The sequence below is a fragment of the Streptopelia decaocto genome, assembly GCF_964273445.1.
Source record: "Streptopelia decaocto genome assembly, chromosome: 10".
Taxonomy (NCBI): Eukaryota; Metazoa; Chordata; class Aves; order Columbiformes; family Columbidae; genus Streptopelia; species Streptopelia decaocto.
In genome coordinates, this window is record NC_138665.1 from 14115318 (window position 1) to 14140078 (window position 24761).

Here is a 24761-nt window from a genome sequence, read left to right on the forward strand (position 1 = left end):
GTGAGAAGGAGCAGCCTTGCTCTTGCTGCCGTGAAATCGATGACCGCCTGGGAAGCATGCTGTCACAAACCTTGTCCCCTCTGCCTGGTTTGGGGATGGCACCGCCTCCCCTGCGTGCCGAACCGGCCCTGGCAGCTGGCTTTGTTTAGGCAGAGACCGATGCACATGGTGGCCCTGGGCAGGATCTGGCACAGCGCTGGATCCTGTACCCTGGCACAGAGGCAGCTGAAACGCAGCAGTGTTGCCCAAAGCACAGCGGGGCAGAGGGGCACGGGGCTGTGACAAGGGCCTGCCATGGACACCATCCTCTGTGCTGCTGCTCACCCACCCTGAGCAGTGCCAGTGTCACCACCCTGCACCAGCAGAGGGGGGGTCCCGGCTCCCCTGCGTGCTCCGAGGAGAAAGAGGGGACCAGCACGCTTGCGGCTCACCAACCCACCGTGTCTTCCAGGGTGACGGTCACATCCCGGGCTCCTCAGCGAGAGGAAGAGCTCTCCACAGCTCCTTCTTGGCAATAACTGTTGACGTGCCACCTCTCAGCTCAGTCACCTGCCAAGGACAGAGCGGGCACCGCACAGGCCATAGGGACACCTGACCTTACCTGGCACTGCCTGGGGCACCCACGCTGGTGTGAGTCTTCCATGTGCAAATCCAGGCTCCGGAGCGCGGGACCTGGGGGAAATAGTTCTGTGATTCCATCCCTGTTATTCTCATGCATTTGTATTGTAAGAATACATTTTTTCTATATTTTAAAAATTCAGCACATCGCTGTTTTTTATTCACAATTCATTACTCCCAGGAAGCACCTGTAATTTTTATCTATATAAATAAACAATGCAGCCCCATTAATTTTGCACAGCATCAAATTCAGCTTTATGATCTCTAATCAGGGGTGAGATGCCAGCTTGCACAGCCTCCCCTCTCCCATCTCCACCTCGCACTGCCCAGAGAGGATGGGCAGCTTTTCGCCCCAGCTCCAGACCCCCTCAACCCCATCCCCTCTGGCAGCCCAAGCTGTGCCAGGGAAGGTTCATATTGGCTATTGGGAAAAATTTCTTCATGGAAAGGGTTGTGAAGCACTGGAACGGGCTGCCCAGGGCAGTGGTGCAGTCACCGTCCCTGGAGGGGTTTAAAAGACATGTAGATGAGGTTCTTAGGGACTTGGACTCTATGATATTGAGGGTTTCTTCCAACCGAAATGATTCTATGATTCTATGAGGGCAACAACCAGCTCCAGCCCCCCCGACTGCGATGCTCCTGCGAGCAGCAGTCCCACAGAGTTTCTCCGTTGCTGCTGGGGATGGGGTTGGTGGCGCGGGCCGGTGCAGGGCTCTGAGTTACAGCTGCCGTCTGCCGGAGCCGAGACGCTGCAGCAAATCCCTGCGGCCACAGACAGCATTGGCACAACACTGCAACAGCAAAAGCCGCATTGACCTGATGTTTGTGCAGTTCTCGGTGATGGGAACACCTATTTAAGATGTAGGGGATCCACAGAGCTCCAGGCTCTTCCCAGTGTTGCTGCTTTATTTTTCAAAGTAATCAAAAGGTGACATATGAAAATCAGGTTTGCAAAATAGTACTGCTCAAAGCATGGCAACAGATCATCTTCCCAATGGGCACTGCTTTACACAGCTCCTGCTGCTCAGAAACACTGGGGTACCCTGCCCAGATGAGGTTTCTCACCCAGCCCCGTAAGCACTTTCTGCACCCCTTTCCCCGAAATCCCTGCCGTGGGGCCATCCCGGGCCAGCGCACTGGCCACACACAGAACACGTCTGCACGACCACAGGTGCCGCAAGGGGGACGGGCTGGTTCCAGAGCCCCCCCACTCAACCCACCCCACACACCCCATGCCCCCAGCATCTCCCAGAGCATCCCTGGGTGCTGTGGCTGTCCCCGACCTCCAGACGGTGGCGTCTGCAGAGATGGACCCACCCTGTCGTGTGTTAAGAGGGGATTGACTTCGAAGTGTTGGAGCAGCTGATGCTGCTGAGGGTGCTGCAGCCATTCAGACAGCTTTATTCATTAGTAATTAGGCAGGCGTTGTCTGGCATCTAGATTAATTCCACTTTTAATTATTTTGAAACTGTGTGAGATTTCCCAGGCATTAAAGATTTTGTACGCGCTTGCTGATTCCACAGCAATTATTCTAATGTAATGATGTCTATTAATACGCTTCCCAGCTTGCCATGCCCAGAGGGAAAAATCCCAGTTCCCCCCTACGGAGCACACATCTCCTGCACGTTGTAACCCCCCATCCACCTGCTTATACTGTGTGCAATAATAGTTTCCATGTGCTTTACCTAATATTAACAACATTAGAGAGCTGCTGCTATACTGAGCGCCAGGTATCCATTGCAAAGGGGGAGAGACCCACTCGAGGCTCCGCATCCCCTCACATCCACAGAGCAGCTGCTCTCGCTGCTGAGACCCAACTGGAAACCTGGAGCATCCTTCCTTCCCTGGGAAATGCTGCTCTGGGGCTCAGCTGCAGCCCACCCCAAAAAAGGAGCCTATGTTTGTACGGCTTATTGAAAGGAAAAAGCTACAACATTTCCCTTTTGGGTCGGGCTGAACCATTCGATCTGAAATCAAAAGTTAAATTCAGCTTCTGGATCATCTGAACTCGTTACACACTGCCTTTAGTAAAGAGTGCATTTAAAATAAGAATGTAATTTCAAAGAGGAGCAATAATAGAAATGTGGGCCAAGAACCTCAAAACAGAGAGCTGTTCTGAAATCTCACCTTTCATTTGCCTTAAATATGCCTTGAGCTCATCCCTTGTCACTAACAGCTCTCATCATTCCCAAACTTCATTTACCAGAAAACTTACCATCCACTGGCAAAACAAGTGTTGTGCCACTCGCCATCAAATTTATGCTGTGGAGCTGAGACCTCATTAGCAGAATGAGGGCTCAAGTGAATGTTGTGCCAGGAGTCATTTGCAGCCCTCTGTCCAGGAAAGCCCATCAGAAAATACATCTATTTGACATAAACCTCTATAGTTTATATAATTTACGCAGAGATTTATGTCAACAATTGCTTCTGAACATCCTTGCAAGTGAAAATCTTATTTGCAGTCGTATGAGGGAATATACAAATTCAAAAAGCTGAAAATACCAAAAGGCAGCAGTTGTATTGTCCTGAAAATGAGCACTCAGCCCTCACTATAAATATTTGGATTGCTTTGCATATATATTGTTTCAGCATCTCATTGCACCTCAAATAAAAAGCGACATAACCTCACCTACCTGGCCTAATGCATCCTCGCAGAGCTAAATTGCACGGCAAAGCTTCTGGGCAGAGACCATGGGTTATTTGGCTGATAGATCCTCTTGAAGCTTAAAGCCAAACTCGATTTCAGGTCTAAACTTGTCATTCTGTCTCTAGAGATAGCAGAGCAGCGGTATTAGCATGATGGCAGCGCAGTTGACTCTGAACTCAAGAAATGGATTAAATGAAATTACACTCTTCCCTGATGAGGCTGGTGGAACAGGGAGATTGCTTTAGGAAATCCAGAATTGAATTTCGTAGCGAAGAGTTCAGATGTTGTGCTGTTTGCTCGGGAAGGTTTTGCGCAGGCTGCTCCTCCCGCCGCGCAGGAGCCACGGCTGGATGGCACCTTTGTTCAGATCAATGCTTTGGCATTGCTCCATCCACCTCGGAGGCAGGAGATCCCAAACCCCCCGTCCCAACATCCCCATTCCCCGCCACGGTGGGGAAGGACCCTCTGCTTTTCTCCTCCCACGTGCTGCCACCCAGCAGGGTTCAGCAACAACCAAACCTTCCCCAGCTCCACCCAAACGCTTTAGAGACAGGAATATTTTTAGTGAGTTCTTTAAATCCATCACCTGCTTGGAAAAGTTTTCTCCATCTCGGTACCGACAACCTCTCCACCCGGAGCTGATCCCCGTGCGTCCCCGGCAGCGCGTGGGCCAGCCTGGCAGCCCAGATCGGCACCTGAAGGCTTCATTAGTTTGACAGGTTCCCTCAATTATCCAGTATTTCTGGCTGAAATTTAAGAGCGGAGATGTATCAGTTTTTCTTCTCCCTTTCCTCAGTGATTTCATGAAACATCGATTGCACCGGTATCTGTCAGGTCTTACTCACAGCTCGCCCCATTTTGGGCAATGCGCAGATTTTGAAAATTACATGAAAAAGCCCATTAGTTCGTTTTTACTCAAAACTTACATAGTTAGAAGCAAACGTATAACAACATACTAAAATATGTTATATAAAGAGGCTGCAAAGTTCACTGACGAAAAGCTGAGCAGTTTGCTTCCAGGAACCCTTATGTACCAGGTACATTTTAGTCCCAAAATATTAGCCCCAAATATGGCACTTCGCAAGGCCTTGCAGGTTTTGCAGCTGTCAACTTCCCAATCTTTCGGAGGACAAAATGAACCCACTCATTCCCTTTAACATGACTTACTTGTGCTTCACCTCTCCAGCCCCAAAGCAGCCCCAGGCTCCGCGGCATCTGCCCCGCGCTGCTGCTGGCAACACCGGCGTTGCTGACATCCTTGTCTGGCACAGACTTAAGAGACATTTTGGTACTTAGAAGAGTTTTCTTAACATGCATCCAGGCTTCTCAAAACTCACTGGAGGGTTTGAGTGCCACTTGATTGACAGTTGTAGCTTCTCAGCTTCTGAAGTTTGTCTATCCAAACACATCCCCCCTCGTTTCACCCCTCCTCTCCTGCAGTAAAAGTTTCCTGAATTGCCAAAGTACTCCTCTCAAAAGGCAACCCCAATTGCTTTTATGACAGGCTTCACTGCTGGGTGCTTTTCTAGTTGCAGGAAGCACCTTGCGTGACCTCCATCCCATTAGCAGCTCCACCAGCAGCTTCCTCAGTGCACTAATCGACCTGCATATAAAGCCACGTCAGTCAAACGCAGATTTGCTGGCAGATCACTCCACTCCTCGCTCCCCTGATTCAAAAAGCCCCACAGAGATAAGACGCTCCTGCAGGTACCTGCAAGAGGAAAGGCACCTCTGTCCTCACAGGGAAATTCAACACGTCAAGGCCAGGTCTCCTACGGACACCATGGGGTCCATCACCCTGCTGAGAGTCCTGCAAGACTGCAAGTCCACCAAGAAAAAAAATGCTTCAATCCAAATCGTAAAAAAGCATCTTTTCTAGCTGATGTAAGGCATTATGCTTGATTCATTCTCACCTGCTTTTGCATCCAAGTCTGGTTTAGATTTTTTCGAGCTTTAAAATGTCCCATGAAGGGATGCAGCAGGATGCACTGGAAGTCAGCAGCTGGGCAGCATCCTCCAGGAGCAGCTGGAGCAAAGATGGAGGGTATCGTGTAAAGGAAAACAATAACCATACACACACACATAGGAACAATCCCTTAATAATGCTGCAGAGCATCAACAATCATATTTAAAACAAGCAGATATCACAGCTTGTTCATCTGAGGAGGGCTGCTCAAAAAAGCCACCAAAAACTCTGTAACAATACCTGAGCCAGAGAAAGTCCAAAGTGGCTTTGCCCTTGAAAGCTGTAGGTTGAATACACTTCAGAAAAGCTGTGATTTTAAACTCATATACTTACCTGTCAACTGCTGTTTCATTCATGTCAAAACTACCATTCATTCTGAACTGTGCAATCCCTAGCATGTCATCAGATAAAAGAATAATCACATGAAAGTCAGAAGACTGTAGTTAAATTTTATTTATCAGTTCTATTGTTAAATTACACAATCAAAGTCAGTGGATCGGCCTGTAAATCTACACAATAAGACAGCGTCTACAGTGGAAATCAGTAGAATTTGATATGGTTATGACAAAACAGTATCCTTATATTCGTACATCCCCTATATACAATAAACAGTATACACAAAGAAAAATGCAACTAGTCTCTGTAAACCATGCACACCACAGCATAAAAACAAAATGCACCTTCTGCAACAGGCAGCTCACCCACCGTTAAGTCCTGTATACAGCAGTGCCTTTCAGTTTTAAGAGCAAATTATTTTCCCCCATAAAAACCAAAATACAACCGAGACATCATATTGGCAACTGCAGTTCTCATTTAAAAAAAAATGCTGTACATGAAGTTATTCTCTTTTCCAAGCTGCTAACGCAGGGTATTGGTTTGCTGCTGCTTTGCTCTCCGCTTGCCCCCCGTAGGATTGCTGCCCCCCGGGTTGCAACACAACGTCAGATGTAAAACAACTGTCACATCGGCGTGGAGCCATAAGATGTCTGGAAAGCCTTCTGCCTCATTTTATGCCTCCCTGCCCTATCGGTGTACAGAATATTACAGGCGAAAGGCAATAGTGCAAGTGAGCCGTGTAAGCGTCGTGCACATGGGGACGAAGCGCATCCTTTCCGGGTGCCTCCGTCACCGCGCCCGCACCGAGACGGCCGGTCAGCGCCGAGCTCGGGAGCGCCGCAGGCTGCGCGCGCAGTTTCTGAACTTGCTGAATGGATATAGCCCAAGCCTTGCAGAGTATTTTATTTTATTTTTGCATAGAGATTTATAGGAGTCCCTCGCACCTCCTGCCCCGCCTGCTCCCCCGTCAGTGTCGGTGCGGCCAAAGGGCTGCGGGTGAGCCGGTCCAGGTCCAGCTCCTGCACCGCGCAACCTGCTCACCCTGCACAACTATGGCTATGGCAAGACTGGTTTCCGTCACCGTGTCAGTCGTCGCTCATCTGTCAGCGCTGAGAAGGGCTCGAGAGCACAGGAAAAAAAAAAGCCCTGTTCTTATCTGGTGTAGCAAAGATTTACTGGAAGTAAATCCTAATTCAAGTGTAAATCTACTTCTTCGTTGAGCAATTCTCTTCATAATATTGCTGGGATTAGAGAGTTTTATGACTTTTTAAAGACACTACACAAATAGCCGCAACATAATTTCATCTAGTTTAGATCACCAATTATTAAGGAATGATAAATTCAGTGTTATGTATTCTAATGGGTAAGAAAGACTTAAAATTAGACACTGTCACGAGATTATAATCTGGAAAATGCTTTATGAAACATGAAGATGTGCTATACATTTTCCAGAATGGTTAAAATCATACTACCCTGAAAAATTCTGGAAACAGTGTCTTTAACATTGGCATTCGGTTCAGAAAATTATGTATGTCTTTTTCTTGTTTTTAAATATGAGATAGATCAAGCTTAAAACTCTAAACAGCAGTAGGTAGAAAAAAGTTTAAAATTTTAAATATTTATATAACTAGAGAAATTACTTCTATTCCTTTTAAAAGCCAATATTATACATAAAACTAGTCAATATTTTTCAAGATCTCTTTTGTTCTCTTCATCGTCCATTCATTAACTTGGTAAATATAATAAGCAGTTGGTGCCCTTGAAAACACATTATTAAAATAAAATTAAGATAAAATCAAAGGGAAAAGGTTTTGCTCATATACTGTATTGTGAGAGTATGCTAACTGCTCGTTATTAGGAAATGAGTTTGCTTCCCAGATAGATTTCAGCCGAGCATCATAAACATTTTCCAGCATCCCATTTTGTACTCATAACTAATTTAAGGATATTTTTTTTTTCCTTTTAAATAAACGTCCAAGCAACCATTTCCGATGAGCCTATTTGGCTCCTGTATTTCATAAATAATCCAACAAACCTAAAAAGGACAATTTAATTACACGCTAAGATTAAGCGTTCCGCGTACAGTACAACATTTACTGCAAAGGCAACTGCAAAGGCAACGTTTTAACCTCTTTTTGCTCCGAACCCTTCAGAAGCTTGATCTGTTCGGACTCCTCTTTCGCCTCCCATTCGTGGGTCGGGTTCTGCTTGGCTGCGGGTGTCCGGTGGGTCCCCCCACTACCGCCGCCACCGCTCCACGTTCCCCGTGTAGTCAGTGCTGGAGCTGTTGTCTCCCCGCTCCCTCCGCCGCGCTTGCTTCGCCCGCAGGATCTTGCGCTGCTCCTGGCGTTTCCGCCGCGCTTCCTGGTGCTCCTTCTGCCGCATGTACTGGTACCGCTGCAAAAACAGGTCTTTTGCATAATCGTACAACTCCATGTCTAAAAAATTGAGGGCCTCGATGCGCTGCTGAGTCTGCTGGTCTATCTCCACGCTGGAGGCCCTTGTGCTATTGTACTGCGTGAACGGGGAGATGAAGTTCATGTTGAAAGTCTTCTCAAAGAGATACTGAGTCTTCCGCTGAAATTCGGTCAGGCCGAAGAAGGCCATCCGCTTCAGGTTCTCCTTGGCACTGTCTAGGAGAACCTTATTCCTCTGCTCCTCGGGCATGACCGACAGGTTGTAGCATCCCACCAGGCTGAGGTCGGACAACATGCGGACCTGGCGGTTGTTGGCGAGGTTGTAGGGGCACTCCATGAACTCCTGCAGAGAACAGCCTGACCAGTCGTCCCCCGCGTAGCAGCTGGGCAGCTCCTCAGTGGTTGGGGACCGGCCATCGCAAACGTGCAGGGACGCCTTCCACGTCGCTCCTCGCTGGACGTGCCTCCATTCGCTCAGGTATCGGGAGACGGGGTCACGCAGGATGGTGATGTAGTAGAAATTCCTGCCGAGGGGAGAGGAAGGCAGAGCGTTTAGTCCCGTGTGTCTCCAGCACACAGTGCATTAATGTTCAAAATCAATAGAAACTTGAAGATGCACTTAAGAGGCTTTCAGGAGCCCTGCTGCAGAGTGCTGCTCTGCATGCTCTCCTCTCCGGGGTGAAGGATGGCTCAACAAACTCCCTGGGGGCAGCGGGATGGTTATATCTACCTGCACATATCTGGCTTAGTGAGTTTTGCCTCTACAGAGGTGGAAGGGAACCCCGCTTTCCCCTCTGTGTAGTTGCACATGTGGCTACACGGTCCCGCCGGGTGCCTCAACTGATGCTCTCCACAGATCTTGGGAGAATAATCAAAATATCTGACAGGATGGAAGCCTCAACCCAAGGACGGTATAGTAGCTCTGGCTTTTTTATTTTCCTTATGCAGCAGGACTGACAAGTTTACGTAGCCTGCAAAAAACTGCTGGTGCCACCTTTCCTGGTGAGCAGCTGTGGGTCTTGGCTGCGTGAGCCCCAGCGCAGCGTTCCAGCTCTAAGGAAGACATTTCCTTTTGCAGGCCAGATACACGGGATGTACCTAGAAGCCCCAACCCATTTGCACTGAAAAAAGCCCTTGCAAATCCTGTATTATCCTCCTGCCTTCACCTGATGCAGTGCTGCAACGATGAGAGAGGAGAGATACGTGAATAACAGGAAATTAAAGGACTCATCACAGCTTTTTGTAAGAGAAAACATTTCCAAGGGAGGTGCTGGCTTTGGTTTGGAGCAACAGGAGGGTGGCACACGTGGGGGACATGCTGCTGCAGGGAAACCTATCAGGCTGCCAGCTGGAAAAGCTGCAAGTTCAACCTTCTGTGTACCATTAAGAGATGACTCTGGGTCACACATTAATATCTACCGTCAAACACTATGTTTTCAACTGTCAGCAGTCTGAAGCCATATACACCAAGCTCTTCACACCTCCTTTAATATGACCACGACCTCAGCAATGATGCTGGAGGTACACTGTCAGGATAACAGCGATCTGCATAAGGAAATGGACTTAAAGTAGCTCAATACACAAATTCTTCTGCCAGGGAAGGCCACTCTTCCAGGATGAGGACACCAAGGAATGTGCCTGGGACCCCAGAGCCCCCAGGCTGTGATTGCCATGTCCTCGGTGCTGTGCAAGGAGGAAAAGGGACAATTATTTGTGTTCTTGAATTGCAGCATGACTGGCCATCCCGCAGCCAGTCTTCTGTTCCCTATCACTTCCTTTGGCAAAAAAGCCACTAGATGTCAATGTTTTACAGAAAATTGTCTCTGGGTGGACTAAAAAGTGAATCACGAGCACCGAAAGCATCCAACAGCACATGGTAAAGGAAACCTGGACAGTTGCCATTCCTCTTCCCATTTAGAGCATCCAAGCTCATAAATAATTAAATAAAGTACAATAAACTTGCAAAACCAAATACAGCCAAGGAGCCCAGTACAGAATCAGTGGCACCTCACGCTCGGAGAGCCAGGACACGGCAACTGGCACCATCGCTGTCCCCACACTCGTCCTGGTGCTGCTCCCCAGCTCGGAGGCCTTTGGCCGCAGGTTTGCAAGGTGGTGGGTGCCAAAGCCCACACTGTGACTCTGAGGAAGGTACTTTTCTCCAAAAGCATTATTAGATGATTTCACTGTGAAAGCTGGACTTAAGAGGGAGCAAGGACAAAGCTGACTTTCATGTCACGGACCCGGAGCAGCAGCCACCAACCTCATGTTGTCCCTTGCAAAGGCAGAAAGAGTTTCACTCCGTGTCATCTCAGCAGGTCTCTGGTTGTGCTGGAGAAGCCAACAGGGCAAAGGCCTTTCCATGAGCACTGTCACCCCAGCCGGCCGGAGCTGACCCTGGTCACTCTTGTGCACCAGGCTCCTTTGATGCAGCAGTGACACAGCCTCGTGCGGGTCCTCGTCATGGGGAAACGGAGCATCTCCAGGGCAAACTCAAGCCCCTTCTTTAACTCTTTGCCCTTGGGTCTCATATATTGGGATACTGCGCTAAAATAATGACCTGATCCTCAAGCAATAACTACTTAGTGCTATGTAGCACTAAACTCAGTGCTAATTATAGCAACTAACATACAGCAACAAACCTCTGATGATGGAAGAGGCACCAGCAAAGCTCCGCTTACCCCAGAGCACCTTGTACGACGTGGCCCGTCAGCAGTTCGGCAAGGCTGGGAGGGGAGCGGGGCCTGGGAGGGCTGCTGGCTAAGGGACAAGGCCAACAAAACCGTATGCTATAAGGTCATCACAGCAATCGATGGGGAGTTAATGCAAGAAGGGAAACAAATCCTGAGCCAAGATCGATACAGCGAGCACTTTATCATAGCTCAAACTCGTCAGCTGCTCTCTCTTTGTGCTTTTTGGTCTCAGGCAGTGACAAAGCGCCTCCCTCCCTTGGCTGCTGTTGTAAAAAACAAAAGAATGAATAAAAACTTGCATGTTGTCAGAAGAAACTTCGCTGTAATGGATCACTATCACCCCAGGTGGCCGGCGGCCTCATCTGGGCAGATATCTCCATCAGCGCCTGTCAGGGGAAAACGCCGTAGTCGAGGGAGATGGGGGAGAAGAGGCTGAGTAAAGATGCTCACTGGGCTCTGCCGTGTGTGTGGAGGTGTCTGGGCTCCCTCCAGCACCCCGCGCTCAGGCAGCCAGGCCATGGGCAGGGATGCTCATGGGATGCCCTGGATGGAGCCTGTATCCTACCTGGCCTGAGCACGGCTCCCTGTGAACAGGCTTGTGTCTGTTGTTTTTACCATGTTGTTATTTCCCAGATGAAACCTGCTTTGAAGACACGACTTACAGAGAGACACTTTGTCAGCTGCTGGGCCAATCTCAGCTATTTTGTGCACTTCTCCCCTTCTTAAGTTTCCCTGTTAAAATTCTACAGAAAAAGGTGACGTCCCTTTTGGGAACACCGGCTTTTGGTTTTGCCCTAAGCCATTCTCATCCAAGTTAGAAATCATGTCAGCTCCAGAAAAGCAGCCACACTGCTCTGCGTTTATCTGAACTGAGCTTCAAAAAGTCACAAAAGCTTTAATGCATCGTCAAGTCAAAGCCTTGCCAGAGATGGATTCGGCCGGCAGTGCTTAGAGCATCCTTCTGCTGCAACTGGAAGACTCAAAGTTTTGCAATTATTTTTAGCTCTGTACGTAACCGCTTGTTCTTTCTGCTGCCTTAACAAGGGGGTGTTGAGCTCTTGCCCATTTCTTGAAGCTTGTGCTTCAGAGCCCAAGATAACATGGTTGCAGGTAGAGCTCAAACTTTACCGTGAATCATCCCTCTGACTTAAGGAGCTGCACTCATGAGAAACGCAGGTTTTCTAATAAAATTGAGCTGGATGCCTATGAAGCAGAGAACAAAAGGAACTCATGGGCAACTCAGAAAGTAGGTTGACCCTGGAGCCATCAGGAGTGTGAGATGCTGTGACAGTCACTTGCTTTTGGTATCTCCCTGCACACAGCTATTCCCTGAGGAATACGGGGATCAAACAGTCCCACAACGTTGAGTTTGCTCCACATGCTGCATCACCCACTCTGCTTGTCACACCACTGCAAGGTTGAAGCAAGAGCATTTTTGGGAGTTGTGAATTATCTACACACAATCCATTACCACAAAGTTGCTCAGGAAAGGTCAGAGGATCCCGTCAGACAAATGCCCAGCTAACAGCTCGAGTTGTCCACTGGGGTGTGAAATGTGGGCTTTCTTGGTGCTCTGATGCTTCTACTTGAGGGTGGGACAAGAAAAACGGGAAAATGGCACAGACAGGCAGGGTGATGTGCTGGAAGTCAAGGATGGAGAGAGGAGAAGAGATGTGCTCGGCATCCCCACAGCCGCAGCAATGCCAGCCCTCACGCTGCATCCTCCCAGCACGCCAGCTGCCACATGTCCCTGTGTACCTGTGGTGCCAGAAAAAACGTATTTCACCCACAGGCTGAACCGCAGCTCCCTCTGACTGACCCAGCACAGGCAGCACCTCTGGGGTGGTGGTGCTGCCACGCAAACGCCCCATGGATGGTCCCAGGGCACTTTAATAACCAGCATGGTCATGAAGATGCTCTCTCCTCCTCCTCCTCCTGCACAAGTGCTGCTGCTCCACGTCAGCATCCCTCAGACCCCACATGGGAGCAATGCGTGCCAGGCTGGGGGGACAGCGCAAGTCCCTGCCTGACATTTTTGCTGAGATGACTTTTGCTAAGATGTTTTTTGCTGAAAGGGACCAAGAAACGTGTGCTGGCAGTGGACAGACCTGCTTTCAGCTGTCCGGTTCCTCAGCCCAGAGCAGCTCCCTCTCTCCTTCCTGCACAGCCCCTGGAGAAAATACAGAGCAAACTGAAACCTCAAAGACCTCCGTGAATTTCTCTGAGGGGTTTATTTAGACTGAGCCATCTGCTCACTTTGAAGGATAATTCTGTGGTCACACAGTGCATCTGTGCCAGCCTCTTCCCCACCTCCGCCCAGCGCAGGGGCTCAATAAGAATTCTTTTTTCCAGTCTAATGATTTTTTTAAAAAGCACCCTTGTAGCAAGACTCTAAATGCAACATTAAAGAAAAAATAAATGGAAGTCAAAGTGAGGAGGTGTGAAACCCCAGGGGATGACAGCACTGAGTAAAGCCAGAGACTTCAGAGCCCAGAGGAGCTGCCAGGAAAGGGATATCCAGCTATGCACACCGCGATGCCCAGGAGGCTCACTGTGTGTGGAGCTGCTCTGCTGAAATGAGGTGAGGAAGGAGTGACTTTGCTTAAGCATCAAAAAGGGTCAGAACCTCCTGAAGTAAGAGCACATCCCATCCCAACCCCACTGCCCCAGCTGCGCAAAGCAGGACTGCAAAGCAGCAGCGAACCAGGCGATGCAGAGAGAAAGGGGTTATGGCCCAACCTGTGGATGGAGAGCCAGGGGAAGGCTTGCAGCTCCCTTCCCTCCTCCTTGCTGTGCCACGAGAGACCTGGCAAAACGGACCATCGGCAGCTGAGCACCCACTTGAGAGGCTGAGAGCAGCGAAGGGCTCACCAGAGAACTGTCTAGGTGCTTTAACTCCTGCACTTGCTCCCAGGGCACCTTAACCCCGATGGGGAAGCTCTGAGGAACTGCTGCGTGGTCCCACCGGGTGCCATTTCCACGGGGACCACAAGCAGGGCTGGCTCCAGCTCAGCACATCTCAGCCCCTTCGGGTCAAAACTCGCGCTGGTGCCGAGGCCGGGGAGTATCGATCCCTGCCAGAGGACAGAGGCTGCCGCGCTGTTTAATGGCTTGCTGAGGTAGAGGAAGGCTGGAGGTCAGACGCTGGCAGCTGCCCGGCCTTCAGCCTGGAAACCTGAGCCTGGCTTGATGGAACGATGAGGTAAGGAGCTGTAGAGGGGAGCTGAAAGCTAAACATCCACTCACCATTACATCCATTAGTGTATGGATCAGGAGGTGAGGGACTGAGTGACCTTTTCTCATTTCTGCTGAGAAACGGGGCTGTAACAAGAAGGGCTTTGTAGGCTACAGAGGGTAAGAAACCTACAGCGTTGGCACAGGGAGCACTGCAGCCCTGGGAACACACCGACCTCTCCTTCTGACTGTGCCCTGGGGCAAACTAACCCAGGAAAACACAGCTACAGCACAGGCTGGGGAAGCAGAGCCGTGATTTCCAGGCAATGTATTGGGACAGTCCCATTCTCCCAGCAAAACTAAGGCTATCCTTCAAGCTGGCTCAAGCAGGCTGGTTTGCACTTAGGCCAAGCTCATCCAGATGGCAAGCCTGGCTGGGATGGTTTGGAGACGCAGGCAGGTTTGTGCAATGAATGGGAGGCAATTTTACACAAGTGTCTCCATCTCGATGGGTGGAGATGGGGGAGGAAGGAAGATCTGGGAATGTTTCCTATTCTGAGGGATTTTTTTTCCCCAGCTTAAGGACTTTGTGGTGCACTAACAGGGCAGTGCAAAACCAAGTTATGTGCCAGGTGAAGGTAGGTATTTTGAAAGGCAAGTTCCCTCTTGAGGGGTGGGGGCAAAGGGACAGATCACGTAACATGTGCAGCAGAAAAGCAAATAAAATGAAATAAAACCCTGCAGTAGAGATTCCGCACTTGATGCAAAGGATTAAGGACTGAGCTACTGAAAAAAGAAAAATAATCACAGGGTTGGTGCTTCGACACCAGAAACAATGCACAATCACCAAAACCAGCGAGCAGCAGAAGGACAATCAGTGTCCTTCCCACCCTCTCCATAAACTGCTCATCTGAATAAAAATCCACAGAGCTCATTTATAAAAGAATAGTCACATACTTGCTCTTTTACAAGCTGAGCAATTTGGTTTTTTTTTTTTTTGAGATGTCAACTTCTCTCACACAGCTGATCGGACCAGAGGAAGATGCCTCCACACAGCGGCCCCATGCACGGGTCCAAGATCCCATCTCCTCCTCCGCTGCTCCCAGCCGTGAGCTGACACTGCTGCAGGCTGGCTCCCCTGCTCCTCCCTCGCCCCACAGAACATCTCCACTCGGGATAATCTGACAGCAAAGTCACGGAAAATGATGGAAGGTCAGGAACGCCAACAGCATGAGTTTCGCATTTCTTGCTCTGCTCTTAAAACCCTCCCCGTGCAGCTCCGAATGTGCTGATAGATTTTAACCTTCGGCAGAGGGTCTCCCCACCGATCAATCACGCCCAACGCATCTCTACAAGAAGTCAAACTCAATTATGCCACGTCAGGCGCTGAGAGTGCTTCGTTCCCAGTAGGTGAGGTTAATTCCCATCAAGAGTGGCCCACTGAGAATCTGATTTGCTAATACTGCAAATTGTTCCTCCAAGAGAAATACCCCTGCTGCCTTATTTGTTGTAGGCAGGCATCTGTTTGGAGACTGCTCCGAGAGCAGCAAAATGTTCATTTAATACTGTGACTCATACTGATTCTTAACGAACTTTGTCACCTAGAGACATGATTAAAAGGACAGGGGTGAGCATCCTGGTGACAGCCTCTCTTGCCTCAGCCACGCACACTTGGAAACACCCCCGAAATGGGAATACTTCTTTTTCCTGCCGAGAGGTGCTCCCGCAACACAGCTCACAGAGACGAGGCCAAAATATTTGGCAAGCTTACTGATGCAGCGCTGGGATTCAAATGTTTGTATCTACACCAGATTGGTCCCAGATGCTTCGCATCAGTGATGTGGATGGCAACGGCAGCAGCCGAGAAGCATCAGCCGGGGCTTCCCACAGCGCTCCTCTCTGCTCCCAGCCCTGCAGACAAGAGCTATGGGCCCATCTCTCAGCAGAAGAGGAGCAAGGGAGGCTGCTGTGCTCCCTGGGGAGCCTAAAGGAGAAGAACTTATGTCCCACGCAGGCTGCGTAGCTGCCTTTGTGTCCAGATCTGCAGCCCGGCTGCCCACACCAGGTCCTCCCCGTCTGTGGTCGCAGTGATTGCAAGGAGGTGAGCACAGAGCAGGGTTATCGGAGCAGGTCTGCTCCTCTCCTCTCCCCAGTGACCAAATACAGCACCTTCCAAGCAAACAGGCCCCAAGCTGGGTCCTACTTGTTCTTACGAGACCTTTTCTCATTCAATTTCAGCCTAGACATGAGGAAGAAATTCTCTACAATGAGGGTGGTGAAACGTGGTCCCAGGTTGCCCAGAGAGGTGGTGGATGCCCCATCCCTGGAGACATCCCAGGCCAGGCTGGACGGGGCTCTGAGCAAGCCGAGCTGGTGAAGATGTCCCTGCTCATGGCAGGGGTGGCACTGGGTGAGCTTTGAAGGTCCCTTCCAACCCAAACCATTCTATGATAATAATGCAAATTAAACTAAACTTCCAGCTCCACTTCATCCAAAATGAAAAGTACAGCAAAATCTAGATGAACAAATGACTTCTTCATTAAAGAAGTGAAGTAAAAGGATTATGGGGAGGCAGAGAAGAAGGAGAGGGAACAAACACATTTCTCTGCAGCAGCCTGCAAAACTACAAGCATGTGGACTATATTCCTGTAGTCCGGGTCTCAGGGTGGCACAGGAGAATCGTGCATTAGCTCCGAACAAGGGCCCGGGAGGGAATGAGATAAGTATTTCAGAACTGCGAATTAAAGCCGTTAGCAAATGTAAATTTACATTTCCTCTAAGCAATCATTATGTTTTCACTTCTATCAGCACCCAATGAATCACAGAGATGTTTTGTCTAGAAACACTAATGGTGGGGGTAGGGAGCCAGCAGCCTACCCACAGTAACGGCGGCAGGAGAAAACTGCCAGAGGAGCCCATAAAAAGGAGCTGGATTTTGCAAGAACGGCAATTACACCAGCCCGTCATTGCCCGTGAAGTTATCAAATAGGAAAGATCTGTAAAAAATAAGCATTTCAGGCACAGAAAGCGGCAGCGATTTAAAACTTCGCAGCTCAAGGTATGCGTTCATATATGTGCAGGCATGGCGTGTGTACACAAAGATAATGAAAATAAGGCTTTAAATAAGTAAAAAATATGCAGCCTCACACACGCACATGTTCCCAGCGGCCTTCACGCACAAACTAATTGTCCACAGCATCGCCTGCAGAGGGGAGAGCTGCCCTGCAGATTTGCCAGAGTGGTATTAATTTCATAATTGCCTGTATTATTAAGATCTCTGCAGGATACCATTGCTCACAACCAATTCAGCAAGAACAGTGGCCTTTTTACTTTGTGTGTTTTTTTTTTTTTTGTGGTGCATAAAAAGAGAAGCAGGTTTCCATTTTTAGACTCTGCAAACAGAAGAGTGACTCAGCCACTGGAGCCAGTCCCGAATCCACCGCCTCCACACCACAGACTGGCACAGGAAAGGGTGGAAACACCCGGCAGAGGGGCCAAGACCCTTCCCACCCACCCGACCTGCTGGGAAAAGGGCTGAACTGCCCTTTGGAAACACCCATCTCCCACCACAACCTGCCCAGAACAGCAAAGCTTCCCACCTTGTTAGCTTAATTGTATGACATAGGCAACTGGATGAAGGGCAGAAGTGGTGCCAAGACCCCCCCGAGCTGCCCGTGATGGGTGAAACTGACGGACAGAGAAGGTGGCAGAGGAGCATCAGCATAAGAGCATGCCATGCTTCCTTCTTGCTAGGTCATAGAGTTATAGAACAGTTTGGGTTGGAAGGGGCTTTCAAAGCTCATCCAATCCAACCGCTGCCATGAGCAGGGACATCTTCACCAGCTCAGGTTGCTCAGAGCCCCGTCCAGCCTGACCTGGGATGTCTCCGGGGATGGGGCATCCACCACCTCTCTGGGCAACCTGGGACAGTGTTTCGCCACCTTCATTGTAAAAAATTTCTTCTTCATGTCCAGTGTGAATCTCCTATCTTATTAGCTTTACTCCTTGTCCTAGATAATGAGCCACAGTACGGGTGATGCTGGATTTGTGACATTGGCCTCGGCAGCACACAAGGGCTGGAAAGTGCTTTTCTTGCTAAAAGTGATTATCCCTCACAAAACAGGATGCAGAGCTGATCTCGCCCTTAATACACACCAGGAAAAACTCAAGGTGTGAGCAATGTCTTTTGAAAAACCAAGCTCTAAAGCCCCCAGAAAGTACCTTCCTACTGCCAGCACAAGGAACTGTCCCTGTCCCCAGGATGTCCCATCTCCCTGAGCCACGGCACGCAGCATCTTCCAGACATGACACAGCACCTCCCCATTCACAGAGCTCTTAGAGATTCATTAAAAAGCACAGCAGACCTCCCAAAGCTAAAAGGAGGCCACTGCAAAAGAGTTGGCGAAAAACCACAGGATGTTGCTATAAATCAAATCTTTACAGCAGGATTCACCCTATCTAAATGCCGTTGCAGGAACTGTTTTCAACTTGTAACTGATATTTCTGTGGTGGAGGAGATGGAGGTTTGCAAAGCCTACACTCCATAAGCAGCGGTTTACAGAGAGGGAATAGTGGCAGTTTTTCATTTTCCAGAGTCCAGTCACCCTTCCAAGAATCTTAATGCCTCATTGATTCATAATACAGTACATAAAGATTTCATTTTCTCTTACACACAATGATATATTATGAAGGCAATCTATTTTGCCACTGAAAAGTTTGCTTAGTAGAAAAATTTGGAGTTTTGACATTCAGGAAATTACAGTCATCTGTAAAGCAGGATTGATATGCCAAGGCTAACATTTTCATTGCACTTATGGAGCCGGAATACCTATGCTAAACTATTTATAATACTCTAAAAAAATAATAACAAAAAAAATCCAGGCTCTTATTTATAAAAAGCATGTATTTAATATTAACGAAAAAGCTTTATCCTTATATCCATATATATCTTAGCGATGTCTTAAATGTGCTAAGCCACACATAGTCTCTGATGAGATGAAAATACTGTTAATAATTCAATAAAAGCAATACTTCAGACAGGCTCTGCCGTGCCCGAGCGTGCAAGCGGAGGCACGAGCCCGACACGCGGCCGAGCCGAGCAGCACAAAAGCAGAAACGTGAGATGGGCTGCTGTGCTGAACCCCCCGCGTGTCCCCCCAGGCTGGGACACTGGTCCTGCCACCCACCACCCACCCAGAACATCCCTGAACCCCGCGCACTTCACTCGTGAGTTCTGTTGCCGATACGATCCAGAAGCAAGAGAGTGCAGAGGGCTCCCCTCTCAGCTTGACGCGTGCATTTGTCTTTTTTAGGAATGCAGGAATGTGTGTTAGCAGTTGTGATTTGTTTTATTTCCTGAGTGCTCATTGCAATTTGCTAATCGCTGCTTGAATTGTAGTAAAACACCTCCCAATGAAAGTACGTGCTACTGAAAATCCTCGTCTCAACGCTGGAGAAACCTTGGATGTCTCAAGAAGATCATACGATCAGCTCCAAGAGCTGACAATGGGGAATTAACTCCAGAGAGGTATTTATAAAATCATTTGTTACTGTATCAGAGCTCAATCAATTCTCTTCAATAATACATAAAAGGAGAAGGTTTGGCTCATGTGAAAAAATGTAAGGCTGATGTTAATTCCTTCACAAGCCATTTGCAGATAATCTTCCATATGCCAGTTAATATATCCCATGATAGGTTACACGAAAGTGCTTTTAAAAGCTAAAGCAGGGATATATAGCGTATAAAAAAGGCACATTAATGCACCTTATATTTTGCTTATCATGATCACTGGGCATATAGAAATCCAAGGAAAATCCTTCCCAGGCTTTCTAAAAATCTGTCAAAGGCAGACATCTATTGAAAAAGTCTCTGAGATTTAATTAATGAACTGATACTAGTATATTCTCAGTCTACTGCTAAAAGAGGGACTGAGGAATGGACAATGTATTTACAGCTGCAACTTGCTACAATTTTAATTTCAGCTTTCATTGATTTCATTTAGTACCATGAGACTATATAATGAAGAAATCTGTATCAATTGAAAATACCAAGTGTGCTCCTGCCCCACTAGGGTACTTCAGTAATATCATGTAATGGAAGGGGATTCTCATTTAATTGAATTGGAAATGAAACACATATTAGCTAAGAAAACTTAATCAGTGCAATAATATTAAAATGGGCCACTCAGACAAACTATACTGATTAAGTCACTTGCAAACATTTCCGTAATCATCCCTGAGACTTGTGGCGTTAATGATTTAAACTCACTTTTCTACTCCAGGGAACAAAACCATAATTTCAAAGCAGACAATTAGAATATTTTAAGCCCTCTCTCACACATTACAATACAGTCTCCTGGTAGAAGCACAGGACCTGCTCTTACAAGGATACATCTTGAGCTCGGGATGGCATCAAAATGTTTGATTTAAGCCAGGACACAGCCCAGAAAGCACCTTGCTTGCTGGGGATCACATCTGAAGTGCTCACTGCAGTTCCTCCACAGACTTAATCTTTAATCTTGACTAGCTACTGATCGCACACACCGATGCACCGTAAAGTTCTGAGATCCAAACGTCTCCCAGCAGACCGGGATTTTAAAAATCTTATTCACACATAGTTGACATAACTGGATTTAAAATTTTCATGGAATAGCAGAGTGCATTTCTAATAGAACCCCGTAGATCTATTTGTTGTGTCAAAGCTCAGCTGGGAGGGGCTTTATATCAGCTAAGCAAAGCTTTGCCAGCGTTACAAGATGTGCAGGACATCCCCTTTCCCATGTCCACGAGCTCCACCCCAAGCATTTAGCAAAAGCATATTTTACTTAGTATGAATTAGTTAGGACGACACCCTTCGAAATCCACGTTTATGGAAAACGCGTCTTACCCAACCCTGAACCAACACAGGGAGGTTCCTGTCGTGTTGTGCTCTGAGCAGGACCAGCTACACGGTCCAAGTGTGTGACACCCGGGAACCAGAGGCTGAGCTGGCAAAGCATCATCAGATGCTTTCCTGGGCTCAGGGGCTGCACATCCAGCACAGATATCAGCACGACACATTTATGGATTTCAGATGCCCCCTATACTGTCAATTAATATGTAGCATTAAGACATTCAAAATTCTGGTTTAGGATAGCCAAAAAAACAAATACAAGTTTTGCATCTTTTGAGTGCCATGAAGCAAACTTCAGCCAAACTGGCACCTGGACGGAGCGAGGCCGCGGCGAAGGGCTTGGCAAGGAGAGGAGCCCAGCTGTCCTCTGCACCAGCCAAAGGGGTGAGGGCTGGCGCTGCTCCGCAAAAACCACTCGATTCCACTGCCCACACACAGCACCGCTTGCTTCGGCTTTTGCTCTGGTTCTCTCGCGGAGAAGGCAACACAAACATGCATCAGGCCCTGACCTTTCTCTGAGCAGTGTCTCGCTGTGGTCCTTGAGACCCGAGGGCTGAGTTCCCGGCACTCCCCACCCACAGCCAGCCACGCAGATGGCACTTTGAACCCTTGGCCATGCCAGCTGGAAAAGTCTCGCTTAGGTTAGCTCAGGTGCCCTTAGAAACAAGCTGGTTGTAGCTGAAGCCAAATCTATCCTACTACAGCCAAGAAGAAAACCAGGAGCTCAGCCCCAGCATGACCAATAACCTCAAGCGAAACAAACCATGGATGGTAATAACCCTCCAGGGTTGAGACTCACAGCTCCTTCCAAAAGGATCTGCCATTGTTCCCATCCCTCCACACTCCTCCTCAAAATATATGTATAGAAAAAAAGGCAAAACGCTCTCCTCTGTGAGCAGTGAGAGACAGTTCAAAACAGCATCCTTCCTATCTGTGAGCATCTCTTGAATGATTTTTAGAAAACACAGTTCTACTCCTCCATGGATTATTCTGGCTAATGTGTGTGACATTTTAATTATCAAGTACAAATGTTACTGCAAGCAAGCAATGAAACAGATGGTGTCCTGAATTTTACAGTACAGCCACATTTTCCAGCTCAAATTTACAGTTCACCAACCAGCGAGCTTCAAGTCCTGCCTCTACTGCATCTCTCCTATCCATCTGAACCATAGCAACCCTTTCAATGCTGGGAGCGCAGCTTTGGGAGTAGAAACTGAACACAAGTTGTCCTCTTCCAAGCAAACATACCCCATGTTTCCAATGAGGAAACAAAACAGAGCACAACTTTATACATCCCAAAAGCATGGCAGGTAAGAAGCTGGAGAGCACTTGTTTTGGAAAAAGGATGAAGGGATGAAAGGTGGCTAAAGAGGAACTGCACTACTCGAGGGAGCAAAGAGGTGACCTTGCTACCTCCATCTCAATGAAGGACTTAATTTGTTTATCTCAGCAGCTGCCTCAGCAAATCCCACTCATATCAGTTATAATCCCACAGATTTCCTCCTCTCCTCCTCTGGTGACTTCTGCAGCCCAACGCGAAGGGACAGGATGGGATGAGTGTCCTTTAGGGACACATCTGTGCCAAGTCCCACATCACCAGAGGATAAGAGAGGAGCAAAGAAGCTCTTCTATTCATCCTTGCTGGCCTACCATCCTGCAAAAAAACCCAGCACCTATGACCAGAGTTACCCTTTCAGGGGTTTATTTCCACGCTCTTATAAAAAATAAAATACAATTCAAGAAACAGGAGCCACACAGGGGAACACCATCACACGTGTCAGACAATGCAGAGGGGGACAGGGAGAACTTGGGGCCACCTTCAGCTGACCACCGCTCCACACATGTGCTCAGACACGTCTGAGCATTATCCAGCGATGGATGCAGCCACAGCTTAGAGGAGACTCAGCTCAGCCTGGGTCCGTCCTGTAGCTTGCACGGTTCTTCTGAAAACCCCATGCAGAGCCTAATGAAGCAGGTGACCACTCATCTCCTGGGTTTACAGCACTATGCCATGTGTGGTTCTTGCTTTGCGGAGCTTATAATCCAGTTCAGACAAAGCACTAGGAATCAGCGTGGGTCCAGCGTGGGGGAAGAGCTGCAGCAGCATCCCTGGAGCTCAAGCAACAAACGGGGTGAGCTTTTGGCTGTCAGTCCCTGCTCCGTGCAGCTGTGCTATGTCCCTGACGGGCTGAGGAGCAGGTCCTGCCCTTGCTGAACAGGCTCTTGATTTAACACGCTAGGGCTCAATTTAATTTTGGGGAGCTTTCTTGATACGCCGCTCCATTCATCTCCACTATCGCAAAGGGGAGCTGCTACCGAGGCTTATGGCATCAGTGCTGTAATTACCACTAGGAAATGTTTTCTGGGAAGGTGTCCCAGAATATAATACGCTGAACACCTCCTCTCTCCGCTCTCAGCACTAGGTAATAACCCCTTCTCTCAGAGTCAGCACCAGGTCTGGGAGGATGGGCACCCCCCCGGCTGCACCCCTGCCCAGGCACAGCACTGGTGACACCCTTGTACAGACACCTCTGGGATGTGGGACTACTCATGCAAAGCCCAGACACGGGAGATGAAGCACGAGATGAGGCACAGCCCCTTCAGACCCCAAACTCTTCCCATTTTGCACTGAAACATTTCCAGGAGCGGAGCTTTGGAGGTAAGAGGGGCCAACGCCAGCTCTGCAGGCAGCCAGCAACACTTGGTTCACGTTGCTAGCCAGAAAAGCGCTTCCCACGTGAGCTTTGACTCTTGCATGCAGATTTGCTTGTTGTCACTTAATCCAGCGATGCACTGGCTTCCAGAGGTGGCGATGATGGCGAGACCCAGGGCTCTGAGCCTGCCTGTAAAACCTCTTCCTAAAGGGAGCCAAACAGGGCGCTTGCAAAGCTGGAGAGACCCAAGGGCAGAGCCTGCCCTGGAACACAGATGCCTTCACAAACACTCTCCAGTGAGCCCCTGAACACCCAAGGAAACCTGCCTGAGTATTTGGTTCCCAAGGAGAGAAGCCCAAACCCCGGCCGGTACCAGCCGTGCTGGGGTACACAGCCTGCTTTGCAGCAGATCGATGCTTTCTTGTTGAAACTCAGCAAACGGGTGCTCCAGAGCACGATGAAGTGTATCACAGCGGCACAGGTTCTGCTCTCAGCCACACCGACAGCTGGATTGCTGCGATAAATAAAGCTGAAAATCAACTGTCTGAGCGACAACAGCCTCTTCCTAGGTGTCCATCCCTGGAGGGGTTAATCTAAAACAATCTAATTTCTTGCCAAATTGCACAAAATCCAATAAGCGCCAGGCAGCGGTGTCTCTTCCCATTTAGCAGATTAAGAAACTGTGCTCTACCCAATTTATCTGAACAATTCATTCCCGCGGAATTACACTGGGTTTTGAACCTGAGGCTGATACACTCTGTTATATCTGCAGGCTGAGCCATCCACCGAGGGGCTGGATCAATGCACTGCCAAATGCCACCTGAGAGGGGTTTTCTGGCAAAGTATCCAAGCAGGGACGAGGACAAGAGCAGAGGGTGCAAAAGGGCTCACGACAGCAGCAATTTGGGCCAGGGCTCGGGCACAGAAGCAGCATCTTTAGCCACATCTCCGCCATCCTATCTTTAAAACAGCAGCACCCCCATAACTCATTTCAACATACTGAGACTGGGCTTCTCTTCACGTTATTTTAAACAATATGACACTTTCTTTAGACACTTAAATGCATCCTAGTGTCACCACATCAACAGAGGAAGCGTATTTTTCCTGTTTATGTGAAAGGTGATATTGCATGCCTCATCCATTGAAATTGTTTGCTGGCTTCCTCTCTCAACATAAATAAGGGGAAAGAAAGTCAGAGAAGATAGATTTTCAAGATGTATACATATGCATGCCCATTTTCTAACCTAGAACATTATTTAATTCTTTCATATATTCAAGTGAGAACTGCAAAAGGTGGTGAAAGTAGAGATAGTATCACTCATACTTCCCCAGAGCAAGGACTAGGGAGCTTTTCTATATATTTA

General features: G+C 48.5%; 1 protein-coding gene across 1 annotated transcript in view; it reads right to left on the reverse strand.

Annotated features, from left to right (window-relative positions):
• Window positions 1-5666: 5666 nt before the first annotated feature.
• The window catches only part of HS6ST2 (heparan sulfate 6-O-sulfotransferase 2), a 130991-nt gene continuing 111896 nt past the window's right edge, over window positions 5667-24761 (reverse strand). Inside the window, exon 2 of the mRNA XM_082062065.1 lies at window positions 5667-8508. Coding sequence (XP_081918191.1) covers window positions 7806-8508 — 703 coding nt within the window. The 3' untranslated portion in view covers window positions 5667-7805. The remainder of the gene's footprint in view (window positions 8509-24761) is intronic.